Source organism: Lynx rufus, unplaced genomic scaffold, assembly GCF_022079265.1.
Source record: "Lynx rufus isolate CCGP_SWC_20201006 ecotype Redwood Valley unplaced genomic scaffold, mLynRuf1.p SCAF_10, whole genome shotgun sequence".
In the NCBI taxonomy this organism is placed as follows: Eukaryota; Metazoa; Chordata; class Mammalia; order Carnivora; family Felidae; genus Lynx; species Lynx rufus.
In genome coordinates, this window is record NW_025814824.1 from 56,032,360 (window position 1) to 56,046,047 (window position 13,688).

The 13,688-nt window shown below is 44.4% G+C and overlaps 1 protein-coding gene across 1 annotated transcript in view; it reads right to left on the reverse strand.

Moving 5' to 3' along the window:
• DCAF12 (DDB1 and CUL4 associated factor 12) overlaps positions 1-13,219 on the reverse strand; it is a 38,478-nt gene extending 25,259 nt beyond the window's left edge. The window contains exons 1-2 of the mRNA XM_047065583.1: positions 12,672-13,219; positions 11,330-11,584 (exon numbers count right to left, since the gene is read on the reverse strand). Coding sequence (XP_046921539.1) covers positions 11,330-11,584; positions 12,672-12,749 — 333 coding nt within the window. The 5' untranslated portion in view covers positions 12,750-13,219. The remainder of the gene's footprint in view (positions 1-11,329; positions 11,585-12,671) is intronic.
• Positions 13,220-13,688: the final 469 nt, after the last annotated feature.

A 13,688-nucleotide genomic window follows, 5' to 3' on the forward strand; every position in this document is an offset into this window, starting at 1 on the left:
AACCTGGCCAAAAATAAACCTAAAGTCTAGGACCAACAAATCACTACTGCCACTTCTTCTTCACTGCCACCATTAATTACATCAACAATTTACTAAACACATGTTTTAGGCACTGTGCTGAATAACATTTTATTTAATTCTGTTCCTGACCCTGCTAGGCAGGTACTACTTTCTCCATTTATTTTAAAGGTGAGAGAAGAAAGGCTTAAGAGAAGGTATTTGAGCTTGTCCATAGGCACAAAGTTAATAAGAAACAGAGCCCACACTCAACCCACAAATCTTTGAATCTAAATATGCAATACAAAATGACATCATCAAATTTGTTGGTATAAATGTGGATATTCTGGCTCAGTCAAAAGAGCTGGAGACTCTTGATCTTGGGGTTGAGTTTGAGCCCCAAGTTGGGTATAGAGATTACTTAAAAATAAAATCTTAAAAAAAAAAACAAAAAACAAACAAATGTGGATATTCTGACATATGTTTACATATTAATCTGCTAGAAAAGAGACCAAAAACTTGGAAACTAATGTCCTAAGCTAAGATCTGACTTGAAAAAATAATGGGCAAATATCTTGCTTTATCTGTAATTGAGATTAGGAACAGGCAAATCAGAAAAATAATAATTGAAAAAGAAAAGAAAAATAACCATTTGTCAAGGGCTTCCTCAAAGTGCAGAAATAACATCTAATTATACCCTACTGGTGCTGAACAGATACTAACCAAAATGCCTACAAGGACATTCTTCCAGATCCATCAACTATAATGTCCCACTTACGCCCTGAACATAGTTTAGAATATACAGGGAGGATTCAAACAACTGATCTAGATTTAATAAGGTAGCAAAAAAATTATTGCTACATAGCATAAAGTCTAATCCAGTGATTCATGTAACAATTGCCTGAGAGCTTGTCTAAAATGCCAATTCCTCAGGTACCTGGCTGGCTCAGTTGGTAGAGCATATGACTCTTGATCTCGGGGTTATGAGTTCAAGCCCCATGCTGGGTATAGAGATTACTTAAAAAAAAAAATAGGGGCACCTGGTTGGCTCAGTCAGAAGAGTATGCAACTCTTGAATTCGGGGTCATGAGTTTGAGCCTCACACTGAGTGTGGAGAGTACTGAGAAAAAATAAATGAACTTGAAAATAAATAAATAGATGTAAATAAATTTAAAAAAAATACTAATAAAATGTCAATTCCTAGGTTTCATTGAGGGAAATCCTGAATCCATACTGGAGCAGGGACAAGGAAACTGCATTTTTAGCACACACCTCAAGTGACTGTGATGCAGCTGGTTTCTGGGTCATGCCTGAGAAACAAAGGCCTAAGTATCAGAAATCAAATATGCATCAATTTAAAACAAGTAAACTGGGGGCGCCTGGGTGGCTCAGTTAAGGGTCTGACTTCAGCTCAGGTCATGATCTCACAGTCCGTGAGTTCGAGCCCTGCCTCAAGCTCTGTGCTGCAGCTCAGAGCCTGGAGCCTGCTTTGGATTCTGTGTCTCCCTCTCTCTCTGCCCCGCCCACTCATGCTCTGTCTCTCTCTGTCTCAAAAATAAATAAAAACATTAAAAAAAAATTTTTAAACAAGTAAACTGACAAAGGAAGTCATGCTTAGCTCATGGAACTTTTTTATTCCTTTGGTGATATGACAGCCGTTCAAGTGATTGGCCTTGGGGGTGGGGAGGACAAGCTTTGGAAGGGTTCAAGGAAAGTAGGAACCAACTGAAATAACTAGACTGTCCTATTATTATTATTTTAGTTTATTTATTTTGCGAGAGGAGAGAGAGAGAATCTCAAGCAGGCTCTGCCCTACCAGCGCAGAGTCCGATATGGGTCTTAAACTCACAAACCGTGAAATCATGACCCAAGCCAAAGTTGGACACTTAACCAACTAAGCCACCTGGGCACCTCTAGACTGTTTTATTATTAACTTTCCTCTGGTAGTTGGCCTATCAGGCACCTCCCAGCATACCTCTGCTCTCAGCAATTCAAGTTTCCTCATCCTCCAAGGCTATAGAGCTATAGGAACCGGCTCTAAATATATCAGGGATCATACTGCATGTGACTCACTGTCTAGATGAGAAAGGTGATTAACAAGATTATTCATTATTAAAGGCTAGCATGAGGGGCGTTGGGGTGGCTCAGTCAGTTGAACAACTGACTTTGGCTCAGGTCATGATCTCACAGTTGAGTTCAAGCCCCGTGTCTGGCTCTGTGCCAAAAGCTCAGAGCCTGGATCTTGGTTCAGATTCTGTGTCTCCCTCTCTCTCTGACCCTCCTCCACTGGCACTCTGTTTCTCTCCCTCAAAAATAAATAAATGTTTAGAAAAAGAAAAAAAAAAGGCTAGCATGAACCAAAGGAAAAAAAAATCATTCAAGGGAGATTCAGTTAGCCAACCCTCCAGCGAATGTGTCACAGTCTCTTTCCCCACAGTTTCTGCCCTGCATCAGCCAAATGGGTTTATTAGGGACCCTCAACATTTCTTGTACTTTCTTGATTTGGCTACAGAACACACACCTCTGCTTCCTCCCCATTAGTTGAAGCCCCTTCCTCCTTTGGGAAATCCTCCCTGAACACCCTGTAAATTACTTCCTCTTTGGAGCACTGGGGGTGCAGGGTAGAGAGGGTTGGGAGCACTGCTGGAATATACAGAGTAGAAACCAGGAATGTGAAATATTCTGTAAAAATGAGATAAAGTCTCAGACAACAAAGAAACCACCAAAAACACCATCAACATTCTTGTTGAGAAAAACTGCCCTAAAATTCTTGAACCCCTCCACAGGACTGCTGGTCGGGCCCTAACATTCTTGACCATTAATTTTCTCACAAACAGAAGGTGATCCACAGTCTGCAATGCACTACACAAAACAGGATTCCTGAGTCCCACACCTATGTTAATCCAAGAAAGGCCTTCCCAGACATGAAGACAAGTCAGAAAAGGGCAGGAAAAAAACAACTCTAGCACCTTCACATGTAAGGGGCATAAACATATTTCTACTGTTCCTCTTCCTAAAGCCTCCTAACATCAATTAACTCTATATGAAACCTTAGAATTTGAGGCATTTCCACAAGGATTTCCCATGTAGAAACACTTCCACACATGTGCCCCAGCAGATGAACTTGCCAACATAACAATTCTATCATTTCCACATCTAAAGTCTTCCTCTAGGGGCGCCTGGGTGGCTCAGTGGGTTAAGCGTCTGACTTCAGCTCAGGTCATGATCTTGGGGTTCATGAGTTCGAGCCCCATGTCAGGCTCTGTGCTGACAGCTCAGAGGCTGGAGCTGCCTCAGATTCTCTGTCTCTGTCTCTCTCTCTCTGCCCCTCCCTGTTCATGTTCTGCCTCTCTCTGTCAAAAAACAAATAATAAAACATAAATAATAAAATCTTCCTCTAAGAGTCAAATATTCTGAAAATAACATAAAGACTAATTCTGGAATAAATCTGAACATTTCTTAGTAGGCAGAGAATAACCATGTCATTTTAAAAATGGCTAATTTACAGATTACTATCCTATGAAACAAAACTGGAGGATACAGATAAGAATGCTGTACACCTGGTTGGGCCCAAGAAATTCTGCAAGTGTTTATAAGTACCTTCTAGGGGTAACTGGCTGGCTCATTCAGTTGTAGGTTTGAGCCCCATGTTGGGTGTAAAAATTACTTTAAAATAAAATCTTTAAAAAAGTAAAAAATTAAGATAAAAGTATCTTCTAAAAGGGTATAATCCTTTTGGGGAAATACAATAGTAAAATGAAGGAGCATGAATTAAAGATCTGGTCAAAGCAAAACTCCCACACTTCACCATATTTTGTTTTCCTGTGTCTCAAATTGGATCTCATATTCTGCTTTTATTTCAGGAATCTGCATATGTAAACTCAGTGAAAACATTACAGCTATTTTCTCAACCCTGGTGCTTACCAGTCCTCCCCATCCCCAAAATTAGGCTCCTCAAAGTTCTTCTTCCTCCCATCTGACAGCAAATCGCAGCCTAAACTCATTTTGTCTGCTTCATTATGATCCACCAAGTCGATCTGGGAAGTCAGCAGTATACCCTTGACCATTACTTTGGGAAATGGTGAGAAAAAGAAAGCAGCCCTGATATGTAGGGAGTGAGCCTGGTACTATCAGCTAGGCCTTGGTGTCTGGGTGAAAATAATTTCACAGGAAATTTTCCTGTGAAAGTCCCATTTCCTTAAGCCTTCCCACAAATCAGTCTTCTAAGTCCCTTCTAACACCCTCTTACTGAGAGGCTCCTTGGTTCCCTTTGGTGTAGGTTCTCTGTAACTGCAATAAGCAATTTTATCTACTATGCTAAGTCCCTGATAGTCTTAAATACCTCAAACTCTGCATACATTCTCACTCTATTACTATCCTCCTCTTCAAACCATCCCCTCTCAAAATACCCCCTTTTTTTCTTTTAAAAAAAATTTTATTTAAGTAATGTCTGCACCCAATGTGGGGCTTGAACTCACGACCCCAAGATCAAGATTTGCGTGCTCTTCTGACTGAGCCAACCAGGTGCTCCAAAATATCCCCCTTCTTGAATTTTTTTGGTACTCTCCTAGTTCTCCTCTGACCTCCCTGGTCTCCTTGTAGCAGTTCCTGCTCCATAAATGTAGACATTCTCCAAGGTTCTATCTTTAGCCACCCTTTCAATATCAGTGGCTCTTACCCATTTTTGGCTCATAGTACTCCCTTTGAAAATCTCATGAAAACTATGGCCTTGTCTTCACACCACCTTCCCCACATCATGCCCAGAAAATACACATATAATGAAATTTTCGCAATTTTCGGCAAGGTTTATGGAAGTTGAGAGTGCCGTTTTGGGGCACCTGGGTGGCTCAGTCGGTTAAGCATCCGACTCTTGATTTTTGGCTCAGGTCATGATTTCCCAGTGGTGAGATCAAGGCCCCCTCATTCAGCAGCCCCAACTCCTGAGCATGGGGCCTACTTGGGATTCTCTCTCCTTCTCTGCCCCTCCCCTGTTTGCATGCACTCTCTTTCTCAAAATAAACAGACATTAAAAAAAAAAAGTGTCTTCTTTACCCTCTCTCCCATGGTAGTATGCAAATTTTTTTTAAGTTTATTTATTTTGAGAGACAGAGTGGGCGAGTGTAGAAGGGGGAGAGGCAGGGAGGGAGGGAGGAGGGGAAGGAGAGAGAATCCCAAATAGGTTCTGCGCCATCAGCACGGAGCCTGATGTGGGGCTTGAACCCACAAACTGTGAGATGATGACCTGAAGTCAGACACTTAACCAACTGAGCCACCCAGGCGCCCCAGTAGTGCACGAATTTCAATAATCCCTTATATATAGATGACTATTCCCCAAATCACTAACTTCAATCTTTACCCCTCTATTATTACTTTTTTAAGGTTTTGTTTTTTTTTTTAAATGTTTATTTATTTTTGAGAGAGAGAGTACGGGAAGGGGCAGAGAAAGGCAGACAAAGAATCCGAAGCAGGCTCTGCACTGACAGAAGTGCCTGATATGGGACTCGAACTCACGAACCATGAAATCATGACCTGAGCCAAAGTCAGTCATATAACCAAATGAGCCACCCAGGTACTCCCCTTTACCCCTCTTTTAAATTTCAGCTAAGTGAAAATATAAAACTAAACTCATTTTTTCTTCAAATCTGTTCAGTACTTCTCCTGCCATCCTTCTAGTTACCCAGGTTCAAGACATCAGTATCAATTTTGACTTAATCCTCTGGATTATATCTGAGCATGTCACCATCTACAGATGGTACCATTAAGATCTTTTATTTTTTAAAGTAGGTTCTATGCCCAAACGTGGGGCTCAAATTCACAACCCCAGGATCAAGATTGGCAGCTCAGAGCCTGGAGCCTATTTCAGATTCTGCTTTTCTCTCTGTCTTTCCCCAGCTCACGCTCTCTCTCTCTCTCAAAAATAAACAAACATAGGGGCGCCTGGGTGGCTCAGTCAGTTAAGCGGCCGACTTCGGCTCAGGTCATGATCTCGCGGTCCGTGAGTTCGAGCCCCGAGTCAGGCTCTGTGCTGACAGCTCAGAGCCTGGAGCCTGTTTCGGATTCTGTGTCTCCTTCTCTCTCTGACCCTCCCACATTCATGCTCTGTCTCTCTCTGTCTCAGAAATAAACATTAAAAAAAAAAATTTTTTTTTTAAATAAACATTAAAAAACAATTAATAAATCCTGGCTCCGCTGATCAAGCCACCCATTCGCCCTCTTTTAAAAAAAAAAAAATTTTTTTTAACGTTTATTCATTTTTGAGAGACAGAGAGAGACAGAGCATGAGCGGGGAAGGGGCAGAGAGAGAGGGAGACACAGAATCTGAAGCAGGCTCCAGGCTCTGAGCTGTCAGCACAGAGCCCGACGCGAGGCTCAAACTCATGAACTGCGAGATCATGACCCGAGCTGAAGTCGGACGCTCAACCGACTGAGCCACCCAGGCGCCCCTCACCCTCTTAGGATGTATTCTATCTGTCTCCTCCTCACTCTCTCCCTGCCACTGTCCTGCTTTTGGCCCTCATTACCTCTCATTTATAGTATAGCACTAGCATCCTGTAACTACTTTCCCTTAAAGTAGTACTCCAACCATGTCACTCCCTGTTTCAAATCCTTGGGTCTTGTCTCTCCACTCCCCAACAAATAAAATCTTAACTTGACACTTCATGGCTTCCATAATTTGATCCTAATGAACCTTTCCAACCTTAATCTCATAATTCTCTTTCAGACACCTAAAGCTCTTGTCACACCAGACTCTGGATAATCTTCACAAATGGTTAACACTCTTCCCCATAAAAATCCAGATTTCCAGTTTCTCCTTAAAAGGAAAAATTAACAATAGGTTCAAATTCCCGCACGGCAGGGGGCCTGGGTGGCTCAGGTCATGCTCTCACAGTTCGGTTCGGGAGTTTGAGCCATTCGGGAGTTTGAGCTGTGCATCAGGTTCTCTGCTATCAACACAGAGCCCACTTTGGATCCTGGGTCTCCCTCTCCCTCTGCCCCTCCCCTGCTTGCACTGTCTCTCTCAAAAATAATAAACATCAAAAAAAAAAAAATTCTTGGGGCACCTGAGTGGCTCAGTTAGTTAAGCTTCTGACTTTGGCTCAGGTCATGACCTCACGGTTCATGGGTTCGAGCCCCACGTCAGGCTCTGTGTTGGCAGCTCAGAGCCTGGAGCCTGCTTCAGATTCTGCCTCTCTCTCTGTCCTTCCCCAGCTCATGCTCTCTCTCTCTCAAAAATAAACAAACATTAAAAAACAATTAAAAAATCCTGGGTGGCTGAGTTGGTTGGGAGTCTCTTAGTTTGGCTTAGTCATGATCTCACAGTTCCTGGGTTTGAGCCCCATGTTGGGCTCTGTGCTGGCAGCACGGAGCCTGCTTGGGATTCTCTCTTTCCCTCTCTATTTGCTCCTCCCCCACTTGTGTTGTTTCTGTCTCTCTCAAAATAAATAAACTTAAAGAAAAAAAAAATTCCTGCATGGCAAAAACTGGCTAGAGCCAAGAATGCCTTCTCTGGCTCTCTGCAGTCCCTGCTACTTCTTACTGTCTTGTGCCTCATAAGCTTCTCTAAATTAGCTTTTGTGTCTGGCTCTGTACACAATTTGACTTTGTAATCCTAAACCAGGAAAATATACCTACCCATCCTGATTTCCAGACCCATGTTCCAATTAAGGTTATACTACCCCTTTTTCTCTAAGTAAAGAAAAAACAAGACCAGGGGTGCCTGGGTGGCTGAGCCGGTTAAACTTCTGGCTCTTGCTTTCAGCTCAGGTCATGATCTCGAGGTTTCGAGATTAGAGCTCCACATTGGGTTCTGCGCTGACAGCATGGAGCCTGCTTGGGATTCTCTCTCCCCCTCCCCCCACCCCCCCCCCAACTTGCTCTGTCTCTGTCTCTCTCAAAATAAATAAATAAATAAATAAAAGAAAGAAAGAAAAGAAAAAATATGACCATACTGGGGCACCTGGGTGGCTCAGTTGGTCGAACACCTGAGTCTTGATTTCTTCTCAGGTCATGATCTTGCAGTTTGTGAATCTGAGCTCCACATTGGGCTCTGAGCTGACCGCATGGGCCCTGCTTGGGATTCTCTCTCTTTCTGCCCCTCCCACAAGTATGTGCACTCTCTCTCTCTCTCCCTCGAGATAAATAAGTAAACTTAAAAATATATGACCATACTAATGTTATTAATGATTAAGACATACGTTGACCATTCTTGTAGTTATGTTTAATAGGCCCAGAGAATTCTGAGGGTTAAATGATTGCCCCTAGTTTGAGTGTTAGCCCATAGCATAGCAGAATTCCCACCTCAGGAATCAAGCTACAGAAAGACATAGAATATATCTGATTTTTTTTTCCATAATGGATGACCTAATGCCTCAGCAGAAGTTTCAACACTATTGCCCGAAGCTAGTTAACTGGGAAATGATAGGGCTTTTTAGCATTTGTGTATATTCAGTTAAATGCTAATGATACCAACAGTACCCAAGACAAAAACAGCTTCTAACCAGCAGACACATTAATTAATAGGTTATTTTAGGATATGAATGGTTGTGGTATACTTTTCCTACTTGATACATTTAAATTGCTTCACTGATACCAAAATTTCAATACACCAAAACTTACTATTGAGAATCCAACACAAACTCTTCTTCCCCCGAATCTTGGCATATTTTCCAAAGATTGTTTAATTTTCCTTTCTTTCAAACTGAGTGGAGTCCCAAGGAATGCAAACAGCATTGGAAAAAGCTTTGCATTCATTATCACCACAAATATATACACATATTTTTTAGAGATAGGTGTACTCACAAGTGGGGTGGGGGAGGGGGGTAGGGAAAAACAGAGAGAGAGAGAGAGAGAGAGAGAGAGAGAGAGAGAGAGAATCCCAAGCAGGTTCCATGTCCATCATGGAGCCTGATGCACGGCTGGATCCCACAACCCCAGGATCACAACCTAAGAAGAAACCAAGAGTTGGGTGCTCACCCACTGAGCCACACAGCTGCCCGGACCAGTACTATTTTTGCATAAGGAAGATATTGCTAACAAGTGTTTCCCAAGATGTGCACAGCCACATTCTCAGCACTGTATATTACCACTCCCATTTTATAGATGGGAAAACAAAGGCACACAAGAGAATCATTTGCCAAATGTCACAAAGTTAAGAGCAGTGTTTCTGGTTCCCTGCTTCGGTTCTAGAAGCTAAACAAATAACAACATAAACTATATAAAGAAAATAGGCCCTCATTTAAATACCTTAGGTTATGAGGACACAGGAAGTCAGAAAGAGGTAGGTATTAAGAGTAGATTAGGGGCTCCTGGGTGGCTCAGTTAAACTTGTGACTTCAGCTCAGGTCGTGATCTCATGGTTTGTGACTTTGAGCCCCGCATCAGGCTCTCTGCTGACAGCTCAGAGCCTGGAGCTTGCTTCAGATTCTGTGTCTCCCTCTCACGGCTCTCTTCCCCTCCCCCGCTCGCACTATTGTGTGTGTCTCTCTCAAAAATAAAAATTAAAAAAAAAAAGTAAATCATTACTTTACATTATTCAAACCTTCAAAATAGAGGCAATAAATTCAAGAAAAAGACTATTATTAACTTAGTTCAGAATTCAGCAACATTTGCCAGGCAAAACAGTATGATGATGTACATGGAGAGCAGAATGAATTCCTCCAAATGGGGAAACTCTTTTTCTACTCCAAGTCACAATGACAGTGCTCTTAAACCATGAGTGGTGGCATGAGAAACTAGGAAAAGGAAGTTTTGTCTTTCCACAACTACTTAGGTTTTTTTTTTTTTAAGTTTATTTAGTTTGAGAGAGAGAGCACGTGCCTGTGTGCACAAGTTGGGGGGGGGGAGGGGTGGAGAGAGAGACTCCCAAGCAGGCTTCATGATGTCAACCCAGAACCTAACCTGGGGCTCGATCCCATGAATCCTGAGATCATGACCTGAGCTGAGATCAACAGTATGATGCTTATGTGACTGAGCCACCCAGGTGCCCCACCACTACTTAGTTTTGAAAGGCTTCTGTATGACAAGCAGCAACCCTCAACAGAAGAGGAAATGTCAGTTTGGCCCCAACCTCCAAGATATTATTTCCTTCCTTAAAACTCTTGTTTAAATCTTTGCCTATGTCCTTTATAAACAAACACTTCTAGTACTTAACACTTTTTTGATCTAGAAGGATATTCTCTCTTTCAATCAATCTGTGCTTCTGCCTAAGGAAAATTTACCCAGCCATTATGACATTACTTGTCTAATCACTCAGGGTGAGGTGAAAACAGAGAGAGCAGCTGGGCCTACATCCCATCTTTTCTCACGCTTCCTTTGGAATCATTTCCCACCTCCAGGCCCTGCCTCTTACCGTTCCTCTGAAATCATGCTATTTGTGTCCTTCTGTTCCAATCATATTGTAATATCCAATCATGGATTGACCTATTTTACCTATGCCTGTAATTGTGCTTATTATATAGATTACTGACATATTTTTCCTTTCATTCACTTATAACTATTTTCTAAGTCATTCTGTGTAAGAACACTTTCCTACTTATATAATAATTTTTCTCTCTTTTGAATCCTTTTCAGGAGGCTACTTTACAAAGAGCAAACATTTATATCCTGAAATATACCACCAAACACACATTCTCTGCCCTTTCTTAAAAGAAATACATCTTTAGATTCTACTCCCTAAAAAGTAATGCTCGCTTTATCTTGAGCCAAGTGCTAGTTAATTTTTTTTTTAATATTATTTATTTTTGAGAGAGAGAGAGAACGTGTGTTGAGTGAGTGCATGAGCAGGGTAGAGGCAGAGAAAGGGGAACAGAGAATCCAAAGCAGGCTTCTCGCTGACACCAGAGAGCTCGATGTGGGGCTCGAACCCACAAACCATGAGATCATGACTTGAGCCCAAGTTGGACACTTAACCGACTGAGCCACCCACACATCCTTAAATATTTTTATATATGCCTTTAGTCTAGCAGGTAAGACCTAAGTTTCCACTATTATGTATCCCAAATGATGCCCTCCCTGAGCATCATTCTTTCCTAAATCTTTCCTCTGCATTCTCTGACTTAAAAAGCAACACAAAAACATGAGGCCAAAAAAAGCAGTGGAACAACTGTACATATGGCAAGAGGCCTAAAGAAACAGGCTCCTCTGAAGATTTATCAGGAAAGAAATGAGGAAGTGGCAAAAGGGACAGAAAGAGAGGCGGAAGTTATCAACAGATAGGAGAGAATGGAAAGCAGAGTAAGGCAATATCCTCCCAAAAGAAACTGATGAGGAAAGTGAGCAGTGAGAGGTTCTAGAGCAGGACATAGGGTAAGGTTCACTTACCCCAGACACTTACCGTGTTGCATTTGGTGCCACACACCACTTGCCTATGATTCAGCCACTGAGATGCAAACACTTTATTAAGGGTTCCAAGATGAAACTCTCTCTCCCTCAGGAGACTGGGAAGTTGCTGTGCTGCATAGCCATGCAACACTCGAGAATAGTTGGTTTCATTCTGAAGCCTGACTTCTCGGTTCTTCAGGTAGTACACTAAGGATCTCTTCACCGGGGGGAGTCTTTTCCTTTTGTGAAGTGAGTGATCCCAGCCAAACTGTGTAAAGCAACATTAGAAATTAGGGCTTTGGCAACCTTGGTTCAGAAGGAGGGATCCTCCTGTATCAGAGAAATCACCAAGAACTCATCCTGCAGGATTCACATATAATAGAATAGGTAACTCAATACAGAAAAGTCCAATTTAATTCTTCCAACATTGAAAAGATACTGCTCATAGTCAAACCTATGAGAAACAAGGGCTGAAAGACAAGGGAATGGAAGCAGAAAAGAGGTCAAAAGGTTTACTAGGCCTTTTAGGAGTGAAGGATTCAAATCCCCTAAAGCTATACTTGACAGGGAAGGGAATGAGGGGCCACATAATTACTATACCAACCTGGGCTGCATCTCTACCCAGTCCCCTTCTCTCTCTCAGTCTGTACTCCCCGCGGAGCATGGAGAGTGCAACTAGGGCCAGACTGGGGTCCTACACCTTCCAGGGATGCACTATCAAAGACTGCCTCCCTGTCCCGCGCTCCAGGCGGTTGAAGAATTCGAAAAATCAAATACTAACGGGGTAGGAGGCACGGGAAATCAGAGTCCGAATACGCGTCCAACAAGGTCTTCTCCTTCAAAGAGGGAGGTATAGGAATGATACCTGAGAAGTGCTGTTTTTTACAACGGTCCAGGAGCCAAAAACCCCATGTTGGGGCTTGAGGTAGCCGGAGGGAGAATCTTTCCCATATAAAGGTCGCAATCATCTCTGCCCACCCCACCGCCCCCGGAGGTGGACTTCACTCTCCCTCCGCGCACCTTCTGGGAGGTTTTGTTCCTGATTCCACTCGACGTCGGTTTCCCTTCCTCCAAAGCCAAGATTCTAGTTTCCCCTCAAGCCCCACTCCCGACTGTAGGCCTTCTGAGGAGTATTTCCTGTTTCCAAGTTTCCCTTCAGTGTCTCATCTCTCTGTCCTTTCTGCTCTCCTATGAATTCCTGGGGACCCAGCCCTTACCGTACTGGCTGGGCCACGCTCTTGCCCCACCTCTGATTACAAACCTTGGTCCCGGGTTCCGGTTCCCTTATCTCAGGACTCTATCCCCCTCTGGGTGCTTCGGCGATATAACCCGACCCCTGGCCTCTCAGCCCTCACCTGCGGGCACTGAGCGTCGCTCCCAGCTCCTGGCGAGGCAGGCGCTTTCCGCTTCCTGCTAACTGCTTTCCGGGCCATAGTGGGCAGCGCCGCAGCGGCCCCGCAGCCACATGGGGCGGGGGTAGCGAGGGTTAGCAAGACGGCGGGTCATATACTGGGCCCCGGGGCCACGCACTTTAAAGCGCCTGGCCCGGAAAATGGCCCGGACCCAGGGAGGCAGGCAGAAGGGAAAGGAGGGAGGGAAGACCGGGGCCGGGAAAGGGAAAGGGAAAGGGAAGGGGTTAGGGAAGGAAGGAACGAGAAGCTTTCAGACGAACAAGTCTGAAAGGACGGCGAGCGGCTGGAACCAAAACACCCCCTCCCCTTCGCCCTCTCTCCGTCACCCTTGCGCAGCCGCACTTCGCTGCACGTCGCCACGGAGACGCCGCCTGGCCTTCAGGGGTGGGGTTTAGGGTCTGCAAGTGGTAAATTCGCGGCTGTCGTTTTGCTGCCGCCCGCGCATTTCCAACGGTCGTCAGAGTGCCGCTGGAAGTGGAAGCCCAGGGGTCAAAGCAATCTGCGTTCTGGCCGCTGACCTTGGACCCCCGCCTACTCATCCGCAGGCACCCGGAAGTGAAGACAACTAACCCGGCTCGGAGAAGGAATCCCTCCCAGCACACGCCTTTCCTGGGCAGCCACCACTGGTTATCTCCTTTTGAGCGCCGCACTTTCCCCGAACCTATCACAAACGGAGCTCCAGCACCAAGGGCTGGACTCTGTGCGAGGAGGCAGGACCTCCTTCCCCCACCGTCGTAAGGTGGAGTCCGGCCGGCGTGCCCAGACTTTCCTTCTTTAGAGTACCTGCCCTGCCCGGCGCAGCCACCCCAAGCCGCTCCCTGGTCCTCTGCCCGCCTTCCCACCCCTGGGGAGTCCTAAGGCTCCGTTCTCCTCTCAGTCTCCTGATTCCCTGCTGTCCACGTCTCCCGACTCTCCTGCCCAAGCTGCAACAGCTCCTCAGTCACCTTTCCCTCAGCTACG